The sequence below is a fragment of the Artemia sp. Qi Xiang Cuo genome, chromosome 2 (assembly GCF_049724085.1).
Source record: "Artemia sp. Qi Xiang Cuo chromosome 2, ASM4972408v1, whole genome shotgun sequence".
Taxonomy (NCBI): domain Eukaryota; kingdom Metazoa; phylum Arthropoda; class Branchiopoda; order Anostraca; family Artemiidae; genus Artemia; species Artemia sp. Qi Xiang Cuo.
This window is the reverse complement of record NC_142795.1, coordinates 40317640-40340938: the sequence shown is the minus strand read 5'-3', so window position 1 is coordinate 40340938 and position 23299 is coordinate 40317640. Positions and strand designations below refer to the sequence as shown.

The 23299-nt window shown below is 35.1% G+C and overlaps 1 protein-coding gene across 2 annotated transcripts in view; it reads right to left on the bottom strand.

The window, feature by feature from the left end:
- LOC148955225 (midasin) overlaps positions 1-23299 on the bottom strand; it is a 348425-nt gene that overhangs the window by 239125 nt on the left and 86001 nt on the right. For both annotated transcript variants that reach the window (XM_089100939.1, XM_089100949.1), the window contains 2 exons: positions 18425-18606; positions 7768-8037 (listed from right to left, as the gene is read on the bottom strand). In XM_089100939.1, the coding sequence (XP_088957065.1) occupies positions 7768-8037; positions 18425-18606 (452 nt within the window). The remainder of the gene's footprint in view (positions 1-7767; positions 8038-18424; positions 18607-23299) is intronic.

Genomic DNA, 23299 nt, shown 5'->3' with positions numbered 1-23299 from the left:
TAAAGAATCAGATTAAATCAGATCTATTTTATGACACATATGAAGTTTTTAACCATTTTGAAAAAAAAAAAACAGTCAAGAGTTTTACACACGTTAATAACCATCACCTGAAACACTAAACGTTTTAGTGAACCTCTCAGGTTCACTAAATTTTTTTTTCTAAGTTCTACCAAATAAACTGAGTGAAGACGCAACTTCAACGGAATCTCAGGAAATCCCAAGCAAAACCTATGAACTACGGAGAATCCTCCTACACTGCAACATATTTCCGTGTATAGTCTCTTTATACTCAATAATTTATTAAAAAAAACTTTTTCCCCAAAATAAGTTTTTCAAAGAAAAGTAAAGAACTCCATTAAACCAAAAATGAGCAAAAAATCAAATCAAATAACCTACCTAGCGTGAAAGTACCATAAAACAAATCCCTATGCCTTCCCAAGGCCAGAACATAATTTGCACTTTACTGAAAAAAAATACAAATAAATGTGAACTGTCAGTTTAATATACATATACAAACATTTAGTAATCAAAATGTTAATATTATTTGATTTATTAAAGTTATGAAAGTTGAAACATTTATATTTTTTCAGTTAAGTGCAAATTATGTTCTGGCCTTGGGAAGGCATAGGGGTTTTGAGTCCTACTCATGTTAATTTCTGGTCGTTTTGAGTTCGAATCGGTCATTTATTGTAATTTCTGTTCGTTTTGGGTTCATTTATTTATCGATTCTGATTTGTCTTAGTTTCACGCTTGGTAGATTATTTGATTTTATTTTTTTGCTAATTTTGGTTTAATGGAGTTCTTTACTTTTCTTTGAAAAACTTATTTTGTGGAGGAAGTTTTTTTTAATTAATTTCTGTTCGTTTTATATTGACAGTCTTTTCAGAAAAAAAGAAGATAATACTTTAAATCTTTTCTTTTTTTAAGACTTTATAGTTTGGCCTGCTATTTGTATGCTGAAGAAATTTTTTTTTACCAATTTTTAACAACATACACCCTTTTAAAAATCTGGACACAAATAGTAGTATTTAATTTAGTTTCATACCTCCTCTAGTTGACCTGAAATAGAAAACCTGATACCATTCGCAAAAAAAAAATCTTTTTACTTTCTTTGATAGCTAGGATACACTTACGCTATATTGATTTGGTTAAATCTTAAGAGGAAAAGTAGACCCGAAAGTTTGAACCTATTACCCTCAGTCGTTCAGGGGATACTGCTGAGATGCTTTATTGGGAATTAGCATAAACGCACTGCATTTTGATTTAATCTTAAGGCAACATTTAGTTTTTAAACATATTGGGCAAATGGGAGGGGGGGGGTGGTAGGGGGACTAGTTCCCCTCCAGTAACTTTTGACTATTAAAAAGGGCATTAGTCCTTTCTATTTTCAGTCGAATGAGCCTTTTTCGAAGTTCCTACGACAACTCCTTCGATACACAGTGCCCTGGTCTAATCAAAAAAATAATAATAATACATTGTACCCAGATTGATCTTTACTATGAAAATGTCAAGCCTTCCAATCACTTTCGACAATTAAAAAGGGCACTAGCCTTTTCAATTTCCAATCGAATGAGCCTTTTTTGAGTTTCTACGACAACGCTTTCTATAAACACTTTATATACCCCCAGGGCATAACTTACAACCCTTGCCCTAAGGGCTGTGAGGGAGTTGTCGTCCTCAAAGACCTAATTTACAGATCTTTCAACTACGTTAAACAAAACTGCTATCTCAAAATTTTGATTGGATGTGTTTGGGGAAATGGTGGGTGTGAGAGGGGGGTTAGTTGCCCTTCAATCACTTTCGACTATCAAAAAGGGCACTAGCCCTTTAAATTTCCAATCAAATGAGCCCTTTTGAAGTTTCTACGAAAAAACTTTCTATAAAAGCCTTATATGCCCCCAGGGCATAACTTACAACCTTTGCCCTGAGGGTTGTGGGGGGAGGGTTGTCATCCTCAAACACCTAATTTACAGAACTTTCAACTACGTTGAACAACATGAATATCTCAAAATTTTGATTGGATGTGTTTGGGGAAATGGTGGGCGTGAGAGGGGGGTTAGTTGCTCTTCAATCACTTTCGACTATTAAAAGGGCTTTACCCGTTCCAATTTCAAATCGAATGAGCCCTTTTTGAAGTTTCTACGACAACTCTTTCTATCATAAACGTCATAAGCCCCCCGGGCATAACTTACAACCCTTACCCTGAGGGCTGTGGGGGGGTTGCTCTCCACAAAGACAAACTATACAGAACTTTAAACTATGTTACATAATATGCGAGTCTAAAAATCTGTATTAGAGATATTTCGGGAAATAGTGAGTGGCATAGAAGGATTAGTTGCCCTCCAATTATTTTCGACTATTCAAAAGGGCAATAGTCATTTCAATTTCCAATCGAATAAGCCCTTTTTTGAAGTTTCTACGACAACACTTTCTACAAAAAACCTTATATTTCCCCAGGGGATACCTTACAACCCTTGCCCTGAGGGCTGTGGGGGGGGGGTGGGTGGAGACATTCTCAAAGACCTAATTTCCAGAACTTTCAACTATGTTCAACAAAATTGCTATCTCAAAATTTTGATTGGATGTTTGGGAAAAATGTGGGTGTGAGAGGGGGGTGAGTTGTCCTCCAATCACTTTCGACTATCAAAATGGGCACCAGCCCTTTGAATTTCCAATCGAATGAATCCTTTTTGTAGTTTCTACGACAAAGCTTTCAATAAAAACCTCGTATGCCCCCAGGGCATAAATTGTAACCCTTGCCCTGAGGGTTCTGAGGGCAAGGTGAATGAAATAATGCTGAATTTACAGGTGCCTGTAGATTCAGCATTATTTCATTTGTAATTAGAAGAATGTTCAACGCAGTATTACAGGATTCAAAAACAGTTAGTGAACTTTTCAAGCCAATGGACGATAAACTGCTTTTACCAGTAATGTCGAAAAAACTTGTACCACCTTTACTCAACGCAGTATTAAAAAATTCCAGAACAGTTTGTGAACTTTTTAAGTCAATGGACCGGTAACTTGCTTTGACCCGGGAGTGATTATTTTGTTTAGTATAAAAGCAGTTTGTTTTAATTTTGATAAGTTAGTAACTCTACTGATGATGATGACCGTTCGAAATAGTGTCATCGAAATATTTAGAGTCTTTGTTTTATATTTTCGTTTCACTATCTAATAAAAGGACCTATCCCTATTTGGAATTCTTATTGTTTTCGTCATAGAAAAGGCAGTGTGGTCATGGAGAATAATATTAGTGTCATATATATGGGGGTGACAGATCAACTTTAGAATCAGCAATATTTCATTTAATCTTTGAAGAATTAAGGGATAAATTTAGTAGTTGTAAATTCAGCCTTGTTTCATCTTTAACTGGAACAATGTTCGACGCAGTATTACAAGGTTCAAGAACAGTTAGTGAAATGTCTAAGTCAATGGACCGGTAACCTGCTTTGACCTGCAATTTCGAAGAAACTTGTACCACCTTTACTCAACGCAGTATTAAAAAATTCAAGAACAGTTAGTGAACTTTTTAAGTCAATGGACCGGTAACTTGCTTTGACCCGGAAGTGATTATTTTGTTTAATATAAAAGCAGTTTGTTTTAATTTTGATAAGCTAGTAACTCTACTGATGATGATGACCGACTGTGTCATCGAAATATTTAGAGTCTTTGTTTTATATTTTCGTTTTACTGTCTAATAAAAGGACCTATCCCTATTTGGAATTCATATTGTTTTCGTCAAGTGGCAAGTAAGAAACGATTACCATTTATAGCTAATGAAGGAATGGTAAATATTATCTAAATTAGCCTTGATAGTAATATATAAATGTACCAGTGTTTTACATAATCTTTACATACGGAGAAAACAAAAATTTTACACAATCGCTGTCATGTTTTATTTTCTTAAAATCTGGATCACACGACAACTTAGTAACCATTCTTAGATGTGCTCGAGCTATATTCCTTTCGGCGACCATTTTATCTCTTTTAAATAAACTTTTCTGATATATTCTCTGATATTTCAGGATGTTATCTCTATTTTCTGTGTAGTGCTATTTTCTTAAAGTTTATATTTGGATTGCTCGGCTATGATACTTTTCTCTGTTATTTTTTTTTCGTTCACTTGTGACCATGTTTTCAATGTAAAGTTCTACCCATAAAACGACGCATCGAGTAGATTAAACCTAACAAAAAACAAACTAATTTTAAAAATTTCAGGTATTTTTTTAGTTTGAATTAAAAAATTAAAATTGTTGCTGAGACATTTTTGCAGCTTACATAATAACTTCAGCGATTCTGAACTGAGAACTAAAATAAAATAAAGTTTATTTTGAATTTTTTTTTGCTATAGCACAACGTTATAGAGATGCGCACTTTAGGAGTTAAGCTAAAAAAGTTTGGATCCAGGAGACTATTATAACTTTGAACTGAGAGATGAAATAAAATTATTTTATTTAAAATTTTCAGGATACAATATTTTTTCAATTGACAAATCAGATTTTTTGCTAAAACCCTAAAAGAATTACTGTATTTTATAAGATTATATATACATGCTTTTTATAATGTTAGAAATCCTATTTCAATCTTCGTATGCAAGAAGATGTTTCTACCATTTGTTACTCAAATGTTGTACGAAAATGCAGTTTTTATTAAAAATTAAATTTAAAAAAAAAAAAAAAAAATTATTACAAAAGGCACCAGATTTAGCAATTTCCTTTCAGATGAGCCATTAAGATATTTCCCAGTGCCCCATTAGCTACTGAGAAAAAAAATATATGCCGTCGACGCAGAATATCGTGCTTGTAACCATTTTTCTTGTTTTTCAAGCCAATGGATTTTCCTCGTTATTCAAGCCAAGGAGCTATAATTTTCCTATATAGTGGTTTCGGGCAAGGTAATTCTAATAGTGGAATTTGTGTTTCGATCTGACTATTTTTAGGAATAATGAGCAATTTTTATTTTTACAGGTAAGATGCCTAAAAAAGAAAAGGAAAAGTCAGAAAAATCACCTCATTCAAGAACAAACGAACATACTTATGATTACAGGCAAATTCACCGCAGTGTTGGTCATTCTTAGCTGTTTTGAGGGCATTCTAATCTGAATTAGTCAACCTTCAAATAACGCTCAATTTTCAGCTATTCGTTATTTAAGCTTAGACTAGACCAATATATAAGCAACAAACCAATCCCAAAAAGCTACATAATCATAAATCCTTTTTCTTTTTTACTGAATACAGGTATCCTTGCCAAATATTTTTCCTCAAAGGGGATCCAATCTCCATAATATATGGCTAAGCATACAAAATTTATGACAAATAAAAAAGTATTCACACAACTTTTCTCAAAGAAAGGGATATTGTCGAGTAATCGAGTATAAATGACGACAGATTTTGATAGATCCCAAAAACCCAGATGATGTGTTAATTCTTTCTTTTAAATTCAGTCCGCTTTTTTGCTTTTTGCTTTTTCGAGTGGCTATTAATTTTTGTTTTTTATCTGTCGTGTTTTTCATCCAGTTTTATTTAATTCCCTGATTTTTATACTGGACTCTTTATCACGAAACTTCATTAATACCTTTTCCTATGGTTTATAATTGTTATTATTTCTCCATTGTTTTTTCGAGTTCATAAGAGATCAACTTTTTCATTAGCTGAGTTTTCCTCTTTGTTTTATCTTGTTTCCTTGTTGTTTTGTTTCTTTTACTCCATTTTTATGTCTATTAAGTTTGATCTCAGAGCTTATGTTTCTCACAGAAGATCTAGAGTGTGTTCCAGGTGGTAATTGCAATTTGGTTCGTATTTACTTCAAATTTAATACGAATTAACTGCCAACCTGGAACAGTTTATTAACTAATGACTTAATAAGCATTGTAATTTATTATCAAAACAAGAATAATTTTAATGAGCAATGAGTAAAATATGAAAAATATGAGTTTTGATCCCTTAATACTCATTAATTACTAATAGATTGGTCATTTGCCTCCATTTTTCCAATTTTGGTGATGAATATACAGAAGTTAATTCAGTAAATACGCTAGTTAACCGTGTTCACAAAAATTTAATACAAAATTTAATACGAATATAATTTTCGATCGCTCTAGCTGTTAATTCGCTCTCACCTGGAACGAAATATTAAATTTTTATTAAATATTATTAACTTTTCGTCGGACCGGGTACACGCCCCTACACCAGATTTTGACATTCAAATCTGAGAAAGATAGTTCATAACAAAACAAAAATTCATTCCTAACTCATCCCAGTCCTTATCGAAGTTGGAACTACTTAACAAAGCCAATTCTCATAATCAAATTTGCAGGAGTGAACGATAAGAATTCTTTTTTTTTTAATTTACATATGGAATTTTTGCATACTAGGAGTTCTTACCATAATCGCAGCAGCTGCAACCTATTAAAAAACAAACCATAGCAGACTGTAGCAAAAATTTAATTTTTTATTGCAAACTGAATTTTTATAGTTCACTATTCAAAACTGTTTTTGAGTTTACTATTAAAGATAACGACTGAATACTCTTCTGAAAATAATAATTTTCATTCAGATCCAACTGAATAGTAGTTTGCAGTTAGCAGAAGAAGTTTTGTAGAATTTCGACAAGGAGACTGAAAGATTAAAATAAAAGTACACCATTGAAATTGCCATTGTAAAAATCCCTTCGCTGGACGTTTACAGTCCTTTTTTTTTAATTTACATATGGAATTTTTGGCATACTAGGAGTTCTTACCATAATCGCAGCAGCTGCAACCTATTAAAAAACAAACCATAGCAGACTGTAGCAAAAATTTAATTTTTTATTGCAAACTGAATTTTTATAGTTCACTATTCAAAACTGTTTTTGAGTTTACTATTAAAGATAACGACTGAATACTCTTCTGAAAATAATAATTTTCATTCAGATCCAACTGAATAGTAGTTTGCAGTTAGCAGAAGAAGTTTTGTAGAATTTCGACAAGGAGACTGAAAGATTAAAATAAAAGTACACCATTGAAATTGCCATTGTAAAAATCCCTTCGCTGGACGTTTACAGTCCTTTCTAGGGCAAATAACAAGGAAAATCTTTTTGCTGGATGGATCCTTTTTTTTCCCCAGGGATGATCGTGTCAAAACAGGCGTCTCAAAATATCAGGAGAAGGCTCACTTGAACAAAAATCAAAATAGTTAGCTCCCTTTTTAGGTAAAGAAATAAATCACACCTCAGCAAAGTGCTGTTTTCAGCCATTTTATGCCTCAAAACATCAATTTCATCTCAAATAAAGACAACATGCTAAAGAATAACATGCCAATTGATCTATGATGGTTTAAAACTATTAACTGGAGGTTTAAAGCCCCCAATATTCAAAACCAAGTAAAATCCTAGTTTATCATAGGTAGCATAACTGTTATTTCATTCCCATTATATTCTACCAAGTTTCTGTTATTTTGACCTACATGCGTTGTCCCAAATACAAAAAAAAAGTCCTCCCAAAACGCACAAACCTCAAAAAAATTCTCTGTGTGTGCATTATATGTATACATAAGCTTATGCAGAGGAATCTTAATGAACATAAATTAGAATACATACTGTTCACGTAATGCTTTAATTCGTCATACGTAAAATGTTCGTCTTCTACACTATTTCGTTGACTTTTTTTATGTTAGGGGAGGACACTCCAGCCTTTGACAAGAGCGCATACGAACAAGATAAGGTTAGAAATTAAACCAAACTATTATAAACTAAAATTAAATATAGAACGGTTGTTAAAATGTTCCTTACCTCCTTCTTTCCATAATCTCCACCAGGATTCATTGTACCAACAAACCTGAAACCTTCCTGTGCCACGATAACTGCATCCACCATCGATTGGCCTTCGGTTCCTCTTTCTGCAAGCAATAGGCTACGCTCAGGCTCAAGTACTGAATTAAGACGTTCTAGAACACTGTCGTCTGCCAATGAAATTTCATCAGCCAGGAAAATATGACCTCCTCCCATGGCATGAATTAGGGGTCCGTCAACCCATTCAAAGAGCTTCAGTTTGCCTTCTCCCTGTATCAAACAAATCTGAGATAATAAGGAAGTCTACGATAGAGGTAAACACACTCGTAGCTAATTCAAATACAATGAACTCCTGTTTTGAAAAAAAATCAAAAAAAAAAAAAAAAAAAATCCAACAATCTCGGAGAGGGTTCAGTATTTAACTTACACAACTCAAATTTTCTCAAAAACTGAATATCTGAATCTATAATAGGGCAGACTTTTTTGTTTAATAGTCATTGTGGGGTTAAAGGTAGGACCTAATCTTTACTAGTTGTCCTCAAAAACTAGATTCGATAAAAAAATCGTTGAGCTGCAACCCTGCCCGATTTCTTGTGGCACACTTTCATACGTAACCCTCCAAATTGTCGTTATAAATAACGATCCCTACTTAACACTGTAAAGCACGGATACCCAAAGACATGGGAAGTAAACTGTGATATATTACAATAGTTTAAATCGATTTCAATACAATTAATTTTGCTTGTTTCAAACAAGCTTAGTTGACTTTCCATCTTTTCTCTTGATGTGCTTTACTAATTAGCTTCCCTGAAGCAGATTATCAAAATAAGAACAAAAGCTTTTAGAAGTTTAGAGTTGATTTCCGTTTTGTTTCTCTCCCTAGTTCAATGTCCAATTCCAGCATCAATAAGAACTGTTTTAATAAGTTATTTCTACTATACATAACAAATACAAGAATAATAGAACTTTAAGCTTATTTTGAATCGATTTAAACTTGGAAGACTGAGCAGTTCAGTTGTAGCAATACAATAGCTTGTTTCCTGAACGAATAAAACAAAATTGACCCAAGACTTTATTCTAGTCTATATTAACTGAGAACAGACAAGGTTTTTCAAATTAAAGAAAGTACCAACATTAAAACTTAACACAAACAGAAATTATTCCGTATTTGAGAGGGCTGCCCCTTCCTCAACTCTCGCTCTTTACGATAAAGTCTTAAAAGTTCTATAACAATACATCTCATTCAAATTCAACAGCACTTGTATTTGAGCAGTCTTCCTTGAAGAATTATGGCAAAAGGTCAAACTTTAGCGTAAAGAGCGAGGGTTGAGGAAGAGACAGCCCCCCTCACATACGAAATAATTTCTGTTCGTTTTAATTTTTAATGTAGCTCCTTACTTTTAGTTGAAAAAACTCGTTTTTTTTATTTCAGACCGCTTTTCAGATCATGCAAGGAAATCCCCCTCCCTCTCCCCTTCCCCACCCTGTACAATTTGTTCTAAAAATTTCTCCCCGCGGACCCCCCCCCCCCAATAAATACCCCCCAAAATTCTGTATATTTCCCATTAACAAATACCATATGTGAACAATAGGCAAATTGCCAACTTACAGCCCTTCCCCCAGAGTCAATGGGGGGTCATGACGTCCCCAAAGGCATAGTTATTACACCATTCAACTATACTAAACCAAATGGTTATCTCAAAAGGTTGGTCGGGGGACTTTGAGGAAACAAGAGGCGTGGGAGGGGGCTAGTTGCCCAACAATCTTTTTAGTCACTTGAAAAGGGCACTAGGACTGTTTGTTTACGATCAAATGAGCCCCCTCTCGAACTTCTAGGATCACTCGTTCGATACGATCAACCATGGAAAAAAATAAATGAACACGCATCTGTGATCTTTCTTCTGGCATAAAAGGCAAAATTCTAAATTTTTATACAATTCTGAAAAAGTTACGGGAGCTTTACCTCCCACAGAGACCCTCTGTCTCGGCTTTACTCTAATTAGCCATGGCTTTCAAGTTTTAGAGCCTGGGTTTTCTGATATGCTGAATCTGATGTATGATTTCCATTAATATTGTTTGACTTTTTGGGGATATTTCCCCCTTCGGCCTTGTTCCGAAAATCGGGCAAATTTTCACAGACTTGTGGCTTTTGATGGGTAACATTAAATTTAATGAACTTTTTATATGTAGAAACCAGCATAAAAAGGCAATTCTTTTGTTATCTATTATTACCAAAATTCTGTTTTTTAGAGTTTCAATTCCTCACTTACAGTTTTTCTGGCGTTTCTCTCCTCACTTACAATTCCTTACCACAAACTATTTGCTATTTTTAGTTCTACTAAAGCAGTAAGTAGCTATAACAAAGTTGTAAAAACATCATAATACCGAATAAAATTCAGAAGCGTTATGCCAACATTTAATTCAATAAGCTCCAAAAGGAACCCAGAACTAACTAGGCGAGGAACTAGGAACCCCCTGCTCTTATTAAAAAACGTCATGAATATGTTACGATATTCAGAAGTCTCTGATTTAATTCCCTTTATTTCCTACAAAATTCCCTAGTTTTTATTTTTTATTATAAAAATATTCCGTCCCCTCTCTGAACTAAATTTCACCATATATGCGTAATGGCACATTTAAACTACCCCTCTAGAAGTATATATCAAGAAATGATTAAACCATTCTCTACCATGTTCAAAATAACTTGAAAATAAGATATTTGGACTCATTGACAAATAATATGAAAAGGAGGGAAACGAAACCTAATTCACAAGGAAATAAGACTTCATGGCATCCGATTTTCTCAGAGGCCCTGACAAAAAGAAGTCCTCTCACCTTTGAAAGTCTAAGGCTTCTTTTCTTCCGTTTTTCAATGGGACACAAGCTTCATCGAGGCGAAAAGGTCTCTTAGAATAAATACCTGATACTGCATGAGAGATTTAAAAGCCTTTGCGGAAATATCAAAGTCCCATGCATCGTCAAAGATGAATGGTTAGAAATGAAAAAATAACTGACGAGTCATACTTAATTTTCCATTTACGCATATATCTTGTTTTATCATAGTAAACATATATTTTGAAGAGTCCAAATAAGACAGTTGACAATTTTTTTCAATAGTTTTTCTTGGTTTTTCTTTACTCCCATTCAAAGTGAGATAACGTCTTATTTGACAAAAAAAAAACAGTAAAATAAAACGCACGAGCTGCAGTGGACCCTCAAGTCGATTAAGATAATAATAATAAAAACGAAAAAGATACAACTAGAATGGAAGCCAAATATTCTTTAGAATATTCTAAAAGTATATTCTTTTTGATATTTGCAAAGATTTTCGCAAGAAGTTTGCCACGGATCATGTCTATGAACTGGCTATCTGTGCATTAGCTCTTGAAGAGCGACGAGTAAATAGCAATTATCCACCAACAAGGACCTTTTCATTTCCACTTTTTTAAAGCTAACGGTCATCAAGGAGGCACACTTGTGCCTCTATAAAGAGGCGACCCACCACAATGTTAAGCGATTTCAGGTCCTAGAGATCGCAGAGAGACGGCGGTAATCGCATTTTGTAGCTCAAGCTCAAACTAAGAAATGTGCATAATTTCATTCTCCTCCGACTTTATCTTCATGGGGTAAACTGGGCCGGAAGTTTGGACCCTACAACCACCGACCCCCATTAACGTTGTCTAAGTGGTCTGACATTTAGAGGTTAAGATTTTCTAGGGCCCGGAGTTTTATCCTTGATATTTCAGCTCAATCCCATAACTCCTTCCCTGTTTTCAGAAAACCAAATGGAGCCAATTAAAATTCATTTCGTTTTTTTTTCTTATACACGCCTACAGGCCCCCGTTGGCAACTAATCCGAGTGAATGAGGACTAATTCGAAGCGGAATTTGACCTGTTAGGGCCTTTTGATATTTTCAGACCGAAAAAATTATACCCCGAATTTACATTTACGAAAAACCTCGTTTTCCTGAAATTTAGAGGATAAGCTTTCCTAAGGTTTGGGAGCTTATCCTCGAAATTTCAGCTCAATCTGATCACTCCTTCCCTGTTTTCCAAAAACCAAATATCAAGTTTTGCTTGCTTCAAAAATAGATCCCCATTGCTAAAAACAAATACAGTTATGTATCTTTAGTGAAACGGTCAGGACTCATAACTGTCAGACGGAAAACCCGGGTTCGATTCACAGTTAAAGAAAATGTTTAATATACTGAATTTAAATTTTAAAAAAGAAACTCAGTTTCTTTTTTAAATTATTTGAAAAAAATTACGTTTTCTAAAGAGTTAAATAGGCTGAGTTACAAGATCGACCCTTAAAACACCCTGTCGAGAAAGAAAAGAATTGTACACAATCATCTAAGTTAGTCAAGCAATAATAAGTAATAAACTGTACAAAAACGTGCAGAAATTATTTGAAAAAAACTACGTTTTCTAAAGAGTTAAAGAGGCTGAGTTACAAGGTCGAACCTTAAAACGTACAGGGATTAGGAGGCACAGTTGGGGGCTGCCGCCCCCAAACCCCCGCTTTCGCAGCCTTTAAAAAAAAAAAGTTTTTTAAAATGAAAGTAAGGAGCGACATTAAATCTTAAAACGAACAGAAATTATTCCGTATATGACCGGGGCTGTACCCTCCTCAACGCCTCTCTCTTTACGCTAAAGTTTGAATTTATCAAAACTCTTTTTTTAAACAATAAAAACTTTAGCGTAAAGAGCGAGGCGTTGAGGAGGGCACAGCCCCTTTCATATACGGAATAATTTCTGTTCGTTTTAAGATTTAATGTCGCTCCTTAGTCTCAGTTTAAAAAACTTTTTTTTTATTTAAAGGCTGCGAAAGCGGGGGGTTTGGGGGCGGCAGCCCCCCGACTGTGCCCCCTAATCCCTGTACGTTTTAAGGTTCGACCTTGTAACTCAGCCTCTTTAACTCTTTAGAAAACGTAGTTTTTTTCAAATAATTTTCTCTATAGGTTGTATGAAATCTTGTAACAGTACCTAAGATAAAGGAGAACACAAGAAAAAAAAAAACACAACAAAAACAAGAACAAATAAGTGAATATCCGCGCTTTTCTTTCTGTCCTTGATCAGGCATTTTCTTTGACATACAGTTAAGCCATTTTATATTTGAAAAAGCTTAACTGTGTGAAGATAGAATTTATGTTTTAGTATGAAAGAGCATTTGACAGATTTGAAAACGTTCTAGAATACTACTAAAACTATTTGAAAGCACAGATTTTGGTTAAGACACTTGGAAGTATCCATATGAGCCTCTGTGGGATATACTCTTACATTTGCAATTTGAAACGTATAGGTACTGCGTTGTTGATATAACAGGTCATAATAAATAATCATTTCATTATGGGCAAAAACAAGACAAATTAACCGTTGTACGCGGTCATCTTTTCTAGATTCTCATTTATCACACTAGCAACAGCTTTTTGTAGCGAACATGCTCAAATTTGAGGTACCAATGACCATACATGCAAACAAGGAACTGGGTCTAATAAAGATGAGTAAAAAGGCCTAATCAACAACGAATTCCATCAAAGCCATCAATGGGAACATTCTTTAAAAGCAATAGAGCCGGAAAGTAACCAGACAAGTCTTACAGGGTGATGATATGAAGCCTGTCCCTGAAATATGGCATCGACGTATTGGACTTTTTTCTTTCATTTTTAAATTTTACGAACAAATGCTTTTTCATTCAACCCGCACTTTTATGTTTTAAGTTAATGTTTGGATTCCAATATATTCCATGAACAAGAAAAATAAGGAAACAAAAGCTTATAGATAAACATGTCTTTGCAGATTTTTAAATACAAAGTAAAACATAATCTTGCCTTGTAAAGCAAAATTTGGATCTTTTGAGACGCTTTCAAACAGTAATGTATAATTAAGGGCTTTCAACTTCGAGACCACGAGACATAAAAAGAACACTCGCAGACTGAAAGCACAAACAGAACGAAAACAGGATTTTAAAACGACAAAACGGGGAAGTCATTTCTTTCTTTCTTCTAAGGAATTTTATAGTTGGAATATACTCGTAGAAGTTTGTGAGTCCTTCTCAAATAAAAAAAAGTATTTTTTTAATGTTGCAAAATCTTTATTGTACTGTAAGATATAGCAAGATAACGTAAATGGCACAAGGAAATTGTAAATTAGGTCCAGTATTAATTGTAAATTAGGTAAATTAGGTTTTTAAGCAAGGAAATCGTAAATTAGGTCCAAAGTGCCCCTATAATCATGGATGTATTACCCGTAACTTCAAAAAACAAAATGAAGCTAGTCCAAGAGTTTGTTCTCAATTTTTATATAACAAGTGCGACCAAAAGAAGCGCTCGTTATTGCACTTATGTCGTTTTTACCTCACTGGTAAGTGTACTAAAACAAAGTGTAATTTTGACCACGTTCCTTTATGTAAGTTAGCATCAAGAGGGCGTTGTTTTGGGTGTGATAGCCTGCATATTTATGTCCCCCCTTCCTTTTTACGAAATAAATCGAGCTGCAAACAAAAAACAAGTGCACAAACTTGGGCAGTCCCAGCTGTTACCAGTCAAGGTAACAAGGTAACCCAACGTTTTTTAGGGTGACGCCGAAAGTATTCACGACCCCTCCTCCCCTAGTTCGTGTTCCATTCGACTTTCAGCCTTATCCCCCTGCATACCCGATACAGCGCAGTATACCTCAGGAATCCATCCCTCGAAACAATCCTCCGCCCCAAGTACTTACGCCTGCCCAGTCAGTCCAACCCCCAAAAACACTTTACTCAATTCGGACCATCCCCAACCCCCCCCCCCTCACTCATATTCCTCCCAAAAATGCACTCCCTTTCGACTCTTTTCTTCTCCGTGCGTCCAAGCAGTTACCGACCGGTTCTGGACTCCACCTGTTATTTGCCGAAACAAACACTACCCCTCCCCTCTCAGACACCTCCTACCATACTTCCTTCCCTCAGCATCATCTTGCCCCCCAACCCCCATATAAAGAACACTCCCAATTTGACTTATTCCCAGATCACCAGGAAACCTTTCTCCCTTCCCTTGCACTTTATTCCCCCTGGCTACCCTACCAGTATGACTCTGGTTTAAGAGTAAGCAGGCAGAACAATCCAAAGGTAACACATCCATGCAGAGTTTCTAAAACTTTAAATAGTAAGACGAATTCCACCGTAGTTCCATCCCAACTTAATAATATTCCCATAATTTGTTCGCTGTCCTCCGTTTCTCTCAAGCCCGGTCCAGTCCCGCCTTTTAATAATGCCTCAAAACCACACCCTTACCCACAGCACCCTTCTCATAAACTTCAATCCCAAATAACTCCCTCCCGAATTGAAAAAAAATCCCAATACCCAAATCGGTTTAAATTTCCAACTTTCCTACTTACTAATGCTGAGAGCCTGAATTTTGACAAAATTACCGAACTCAAGGGTATCTCTGAAATTCATAAAATTAATATTATTGCTGTGACAGAGGTTCAGTCCCAGAACCCAGATTTTCTAAAAATCAGCAATTATACTCAGTTTATAAAACTTCGCCCTCCCGATCACCCTCTCGGGAAAAAAGGGGGTAGTATATTATTTTTTTTCCGAGATAACCTCCAACCTAAGCTCATTCCCACCCTCAACTTATCAGATTATGATGAAATTCTATGGCTTAGCCTTAGACCGAAAGTATTTCCCCGCCCTTTCAATTTAATTGTAACCGCCGTCTTTTATCATTTCCCTAACCAAAGTATTGACCAGAAACGTAAATGTATACAACGATTTCTTATAAGTGCTGACTTTGTGTTATCAAAGTATCAGAACGCTGGTATTTGCTTACTTGGCGATGCGAATGACCTGAGGATAGACTCTATCTGCACATCTCTTAATATTAAACAACTGGTTAAAATATCTACAACAAAAGGTAACACCTCTCTCGATGTTATTTGTTCAAACATGAGTAAGTATTACAACTCCCCGCAAGCACTGCCACCACTAGGAGGCAGTTACCACTATTGTCTTCTTTTTTATCCCTTTTCAGCCATTGAACATTCCTTTGCTACCTCCATTGGGGTTTGCCGTCCCCTCAGTGACACAGGCCTTTTTTCTTTTGGATCATGGCTGACCAGTGAAAGTTGGTCAGACCTTTATAATTCTAATAACCTTGATAAAAAAATTTGATTTTTCACAAACAACTATTTGATTCCTACTCATTATATGTCCCAGAAAAAAAAATCAAAAAATGCTCCAGTGGCCTACACCTTACATAAATAATCACATAAAAATATTAATCCGCACGAAAATAAGCTTATTTAAGAGGGGTAATTTAGCCGAAGCAAATAAGTTAAGAAAGGAATTAAAAAGTCAAATTAGAAAAGCTGCCCGAGCCTATTATAAAAATAAAATTAAATACTTGTGCCATGATAAACCAAAGAACTGGTACTCTGAAATTAAAAAACTTACCGACAAGAGTCAAGAACAACTAAATTTTAATATAAATGAACCTCCAAAGACCACAGCTAATGACCTCAGCAAGTTTCTGGCTGCTATTGTCCAGAGTCTCCCACCACTATCTTACGAATTTCGAGATATTCCTGATCATTTTTCACTCCCACATATTTCTCGACTTGATGTTGTAAAAAAAATTGAAAAACTAAAACGATCAAGTATTTACCCTTTAGATATTCTTGTTCCTCTGGTTAAAGCTTTCAGTGATTACCTCGCAAAACCCTTCTTTACCTTTTTTAATGAAATTGCCAAATCTGGAAAATTCTCTAAATATTGGAAGCAAGGCTTAATAACGAAAATCAAAAATAAAATGTGAAGCCTGACTTTTATGTTATTCGTCCGATTCCCATCACTTCAATTTTTTCAAAATTGTGTGAAAGTTTTCTCGCAAGTTTAAGATGAAAGTCCTCCCCCTCATTGATCTTAGACAGTTTGGTAATCTCAAATCCACGTCAACCTCTCATTACCTGATCCATCTTGTTGATACCATGGGTAAATTACTATAAAAACCTAACACTTGGCTTAATCTAATTTTTATTGGTCTTCAAAAAGCTTTCGATTTGATTAACCATAATTTACTCATAGATAAACTTATAAATGCATTCCACATTGAAACTTTCCTGGTTAAGCTCGTTGCCTCTTTTCTTTCTAATAGATCTCAAGCAGTTAAATATCTAAATTGTTTCTCAGATCATCTCCCCATACTTAATGGTATTCCTCCGGGGACTATTCTAGGCCCTCTCCTTTTTTCTCTTATGATTAACAGCCTTTCAACCCTTTATGACAATAGATGGAAATTTGTCGATGACTTGACAGTTTTAGAGATATGTCATAAAAACATCTTTAGACAACCCAATGGGCATACTCCAAGATATTGCCTGTGAGGCCTCTTCCCTTGACATGACAGTTAACCCTTCTAAATCCGCAAGTCTCAGTAAGTTTCCTTAAATCCCCCCTTTTTTTCTTGCTCCTATTCCTCCGGAAACCTCTGGTGTTACAATTTCTTCCAATTTGAAATGGGATGCCCAAATAAATAATATCCTACGACAAGCAAACTCCTCGCTTTCCCTCCTTAAACTTTTAAATAAATTCAGTTGCCCCCAATCACATTTACTACAAGTATACATTTCTTTTGTGCGTCCCATATTAGAGTATGCTTGTCTTGTGTGGCACTCTGGCCTCTCAATTGAAGTAACACAAAAAATTGAAAATGTCCAAAAGAGAGCTCTAGGAATTATTCTTAAAGAGGGCATGATACCATATTTGCATTTGTTAAATATTTCAAACCTAGAGACCCTCGAGAGACGAAGAAATGATTTGTGCCTCCGTTTTGGTAAGTTGGCACTTTTGAACCCCCGTACTGCGAACCTTTTCCCTGATTACCATGTACCTGATAGAAATCGTCCTCCACGAACTGTGTCCCAGCCTATCCCCACCTTATCTCCCATTCTTTGTACTACCTTGCGGTATAAGAAATCTTTTATCCCTTTTTTTACTGATATAATAAATAGTGGTTAATTTGTACATAAATTTTGTCTTATCTCTTATATAATAAAAGAAACAGCTCGTATTTCTTTATACTCTTTTTTTTGTTCCCTATCCCCTTTTTATGTTGTTTTTTAAACATTTGTTAATGTGTATATTATTTATTTTTTCAGTTTTTATCTTTTTAACTAGTTGCCATTTTGCAGTTTTTAATATAAGTGACAAAGGAATCATATAGCATTCCGATATTTAATTATTTATTTATTTTTATTTTTTTGCATTGGTTGCCAATTTTTTAGTTGTTGTGCTTTTGTTATGATTTTCTTGCTTGTTTTTTTTTTTTTATGGACTTCGAAATTCGAATTCGGCCCTTCAGGGCTTGTGATAGTAATTTCTCGAAATAAATATCTATCTATCTATCAAGACTGACCTTTTTCTAATAATGAGATACGTCTGTCAATGTAAATTCAATAAAATTCACTATTTGATTCATTGATGCTGACAGAGGCCTGAGGATGCACCTCTTTCACGTTCCAAATTCTACACGATACAACTTTTTTTGCTGTTGCCAAAATAATTGGTCCCTGGCACGAAACAAGAAGAATTTTTAAACTGAGCTACGACACCATATAAAAAAAAGTACTTTAGTCATGTTGACGAAATTCAATATGGCTTGAAATAAGCAAATTATACCTCATTTCGACTCCGAGCCGGTCTCAATCCTCCAAGAAAATCTGCAGCCTCACTATGTTGATGACAATTAACAGAGTAAAGATGTTTTGAGCTTTGAGCAGCAAACAGTTGGCAAATAGTAGTCTTACCACAACCAGTATCTCCAACAAGCAATACAGGCTCTTTGAATTTGAAAGATTTTCCTAAAATTGGCAACAAAATTAAAGAATAATTGGGAATTCTTTACTATTTATCACAATCTACGTGGGTTGTGTCGATCAATACAATTGTACATGCTGGCAACTTATCTACCCAATGTTTGGCAATGTAGGACAACTAGGAAAGAGCTGTCAATAAACACTACGCCACACAATTCACGCATCCTCCCTTTACACTTTGGCTGGTACAAAGACTATACTTAATTAGTAAAGCTAAGATGCCTGACATTTTACAATATTAAGCCCATGCCCAGAGTTTTGATTTAGGAGGAATGAGGACAATTTTGAAGGAACTCTATGAGGGAAATGTCACTAAAAAACCAATAGTGCATAACTGTAAATAATTTTCCCTTTTTCGAAGGGGCAAAAGTAACTACTACCCGTCCCCTCCACCCTTATATATTGTCTTGCGTGATATGAATAAAAGCTGTGACCAATTAGAGCTAATTAGATGCGTTCATTATGCATGCAAGGGAACTCAGAGCCCGCCGTGTAAAAAGTGGGGTAGCAATATAGCAATGCTGCTTGGCAGCTTTCAAATTTAAATCTGAAAAACCAGTTTTACATATAAAAATACTTTTTGCTCAAATAAAAGCTGTCAAAACACAAGCTATGCTGCTAAAGTGTCGGCAGCTTTCCATGTCCATGAATATTAGACGGTTTCCATTCGTGTAATATGACTTCATACCTTCATTATCCCAGTTCTCTTGATAAAGCATGTGAATAATAGGGAATAACAAGCCGTCTTGTTTCAAGACCCGTGAATTGATGCAAAAACTGTGACCCATGTATCACCATTGCAGATCAACACAAGCAACAGTTTCTACCGTATTGAAAAAAGTCCTATAAAGGCAAAAAAAATGTCGAAACTACTAATCTAACAAGTCATTCTCAAGGACATAAAAAACAAGAGTGTACCGCTTTCCTCACAGAGGTCCAATCGAGCACAAACATCCAAGGCAATAACTGTAGCTGTTGACGAGACATTGTTGAATATCTGCCCGTCTAGTATTTAGACTGAGGAAGTGCTTTTCATATATTTTCCCTCCCTCCTCATAGAGAGGGTAACATGCACACCATAAAAATAGTGTGCTTCCCACCTCTTTGATTTGGCTCCGATGTCCTCTTCTGGTATAAGTGCTTATAGCAAGAACTTAGGGACCCTTTTCCTCATCCACCAGAGAGGTTGAATCTGTCCGGGACACCGAAACGGACTAACTAGGACAGTTAAGCTGACTCCTTACTGAGCTTGGTTGATACCTAAAAACACACCACGTTAAATGTCCAGGTGAAAAGAAATTAGCGATCACTCCCCTTTTCTTCCTCTACAAATGTCGGACTGGTTATGACTGAGAAAATGTCGGCATAACTGAGAAATCATCTTTTATTTCCCAAAGAATTTTGTAAAATCCAACAAACCCGTCTGATACTTATCCTGATGATAAGAATTTCGGGATCCCCTTCGGCCGTTATGAAAAAAAATCAATTTAGGAACTTCCTTCTGCTGCAGATAATGAATTATGTCCAGACACAAAAAAAAAAAAAAAAATGTAAAAAAAAACACTTACTTTTCGTTCCACAAATTTTGACCAAAATCTGAACATTCTGGTAACCACCCTACCCCACCCCCAGAGACCGGATCAGATAAGCCTAACTAGGACGCTTGCTCTTTCATACCACAAAGTTTGAATGAGATTTGATAGACTATTTTGGTAGATGATCTGAAGTTGACAATTTTAGCCCCCCCCCCCCCCCACAGAGTTCAGTTCAGACATGAGCCCCTGAAAAATATGTCCAAGACACACCTAATATACCCAATGAGAATAATTGTCATATACTCTAAACTTTTGTATTTTATGACAATAACTGAACCCTCTACTCCTTTAAATTCCCCGTAGAGGGTATGATACCCAGAAAAAAAAAAATATATATCAAGGAATCGAAATCCGATAATACGATAGCGAAAATATTGGGGGGGGGGGGGGGGGTTGGCGTGTCCTCTATAGAGACAAAATTGCGTCTGGACACACTGTTGGCACAATTGGAATGCTGACTTGCAAATAATTTTGGTTTAGATACAAAAACCCCTTCTGGTTGCAAATACCCTTCTGGTAGACGCGCAAATGAAAAGATTCTGGACAGATTATACTCTCAACCTTATTAGTCAGATTGCATTTGGATTTTTTCTCGGTCAACTTATTGGGCACAAGCTTCATATGCTTACAAAATTTCATTAAGTTTGATCAAAATGGAAGCAAAAATTTCAAAATTTTAGATTTCCGTATATACTTCTACAGAAGTGTACCCTAAAAATCTATAAGAAATACTGAATTTTCTATCTAGGGCCTAGAATAAATAATCCTTCTTTGGCACGAATCAACATTACTAGATCCCTAAGAAGTTTACTTTTGGAGCTCAGATAGCTTCGTTTCTATTCTTGTTTACACAACTTAGGAGACCTAAAAAAAAAAAAATCTGGAAAAATAATGGAAATGTTGCAAGCTTTAGGCAAAGGTATCATCTCCATTTCACTCACAATCCCGATAAAAAAAAGTTTAAAATTTCCATCTCTTGCTGTTACCGAGCAGCAGAACGTTCATCATAAAAAAAAGAAAGCAATTGTGTGGCTTCATAGCACAATCAACGTATCTCTACAGGGACCCTTCACAAGGGTATGTATTAGTTAAACATATGCATCGAACCATATAAATACACATCTGTGATTGCTCCACTTTACAACTTGTGACCTTCAGATCCTTGTATCGTGATTACAACGTACTACTGTCCAACAATTCAGAATATTACACCAAAACAGCTGCATCAACGGCCGTTTTCTTATTATAATGCAATGACTTTGCTACACGACAAGACATTAAGAAAAGAGTTCGACGGATTTTACGTATGACTTAAGTGACTCAAGCACTGTCTTGTAAGCCTTTCTCTGAATACCTAATGTTTTCCTGAGAATTAAGAACTTTTTTCTGCATAGCAAGGGACTTAAAACAAGGAATAAACACAGCATTCATTTGCAATACTTTGAGAGTTAAATTATTGTTCTAAATTCATTCACAAGATAGCCTAACTACAAAAAAATATCAAAACAACGAAAGACATTAAACCAACTAAGAAGACATCAAGCTAACCAAACGTTTCACATTATCATTATAATTTTAACATACTATAAATTTAAAGCCTTAAAAGTTTCAACTAAAATTAAGTCACTGACTATCAACGCATATTGAGCAAAAAAAACAGACAACTTCTGTCTTAACAATTACTCAACTACGCCTTTTAAAGTAACAAATAGGCAGTTTTGCCAACATTTATTTTTCAGAGATTCAAAATATACAAATGAATTAATGAAAATACTATATTATCCTTAATATTCCAAAAACATTTTTTTTAACACGCAAGGGCTCTTTGAGGAGGAAAGAGGTTGATTTTAGATCAATAGTAGATACCAAAGCTGTCTCTCTCATTCTCTCCATCCCTCCCTTTCTCACCCCCCCCCCCCCTCTCTCTCTCTCTCTGTGGTGTTTTTTTTCCAAGAAATATGATGTATTATTGACAAGAAATGATAATATTGTAGAAATGAACCATTAGGACAGAAACTCTTAGTTGAATATTAGACTTTCTTTAAATTCTTCTTTACTGTAAACATTGCTATCAGGAATTTCTGACCTGATTCAATCCTTTGTGGTTGATTCCCGTCTTTCTTTTTCCCTCTTTTAACCCGGTTAACCTCCCGACAAAAGAGAGAAACTATCGTTCGTCAGTTTCTTTTGTAAACGCCCTACTCAAGCCAAGTGAAGCATATGTTTTCTCCAAAGCTAACAGGTACAAACAAACTAAACATAAGCATCATTCAACGTTTTCTTTTGGCTTTACTCTTCTAAAGAATAATCGATGCGTCAGAGAGCACATCTATTACATTTCTTTGCCAAAATAGATTTATTCAATGCGTAGGAATTTTCAAGTTTTAAGGAACACCCAAATAGACCAACTCTCAGATAAGTTTGAAACATAGGAGAAAACGTCACATATATCAGTTAAGTCGGTAATCATTAGACTCTAAAAAAATACAGGCAATAAGAAATTGGCTTGAAAGAAGTTCCATGGTTTCAAAGTAAATACTATTTTCGTGAAAAGGAAATTCGGTAAACTTTAAATTTCAAAAGAGAACAGAAAATTTTCTCTGGGCGCAAGCCATATAATGCTATTTTTAAAACTAATTTAATACAAGTAAGTATTATATATTTTGAAATTTTAAAGATAATATATGAGATGTAGCACTAAGTTACGCAAGGCAACAGCAACCACTTTAGAAGTAAAGATATTTCAGGCTTCAAGAAATAATGAATAATAAATCGGAGAAAGATTAGAAGGCCACAATAGACAAAGCCCAAAATTTATTTAGTTGATACAAAATATCTTAAAAGCAGTTTATGCAATAAAGAATATAATGAAAAATATATCAATAATATAATATTACAGTCCTTGATTGTAAAAAGAAGGAAGAAAAACAACCAAAGGCACATAGGAAACTGGGAAATTCAAGAACAAAGGAGAAACGGTGTATTTTGAAGAGTTGCTGTTCAGCCCTGTAAAATCCCAAGTTACATTTTGTCATTCTCAAAACGATCAAGACTATTCTATTGCTTGGGAGGAACAAAATTAA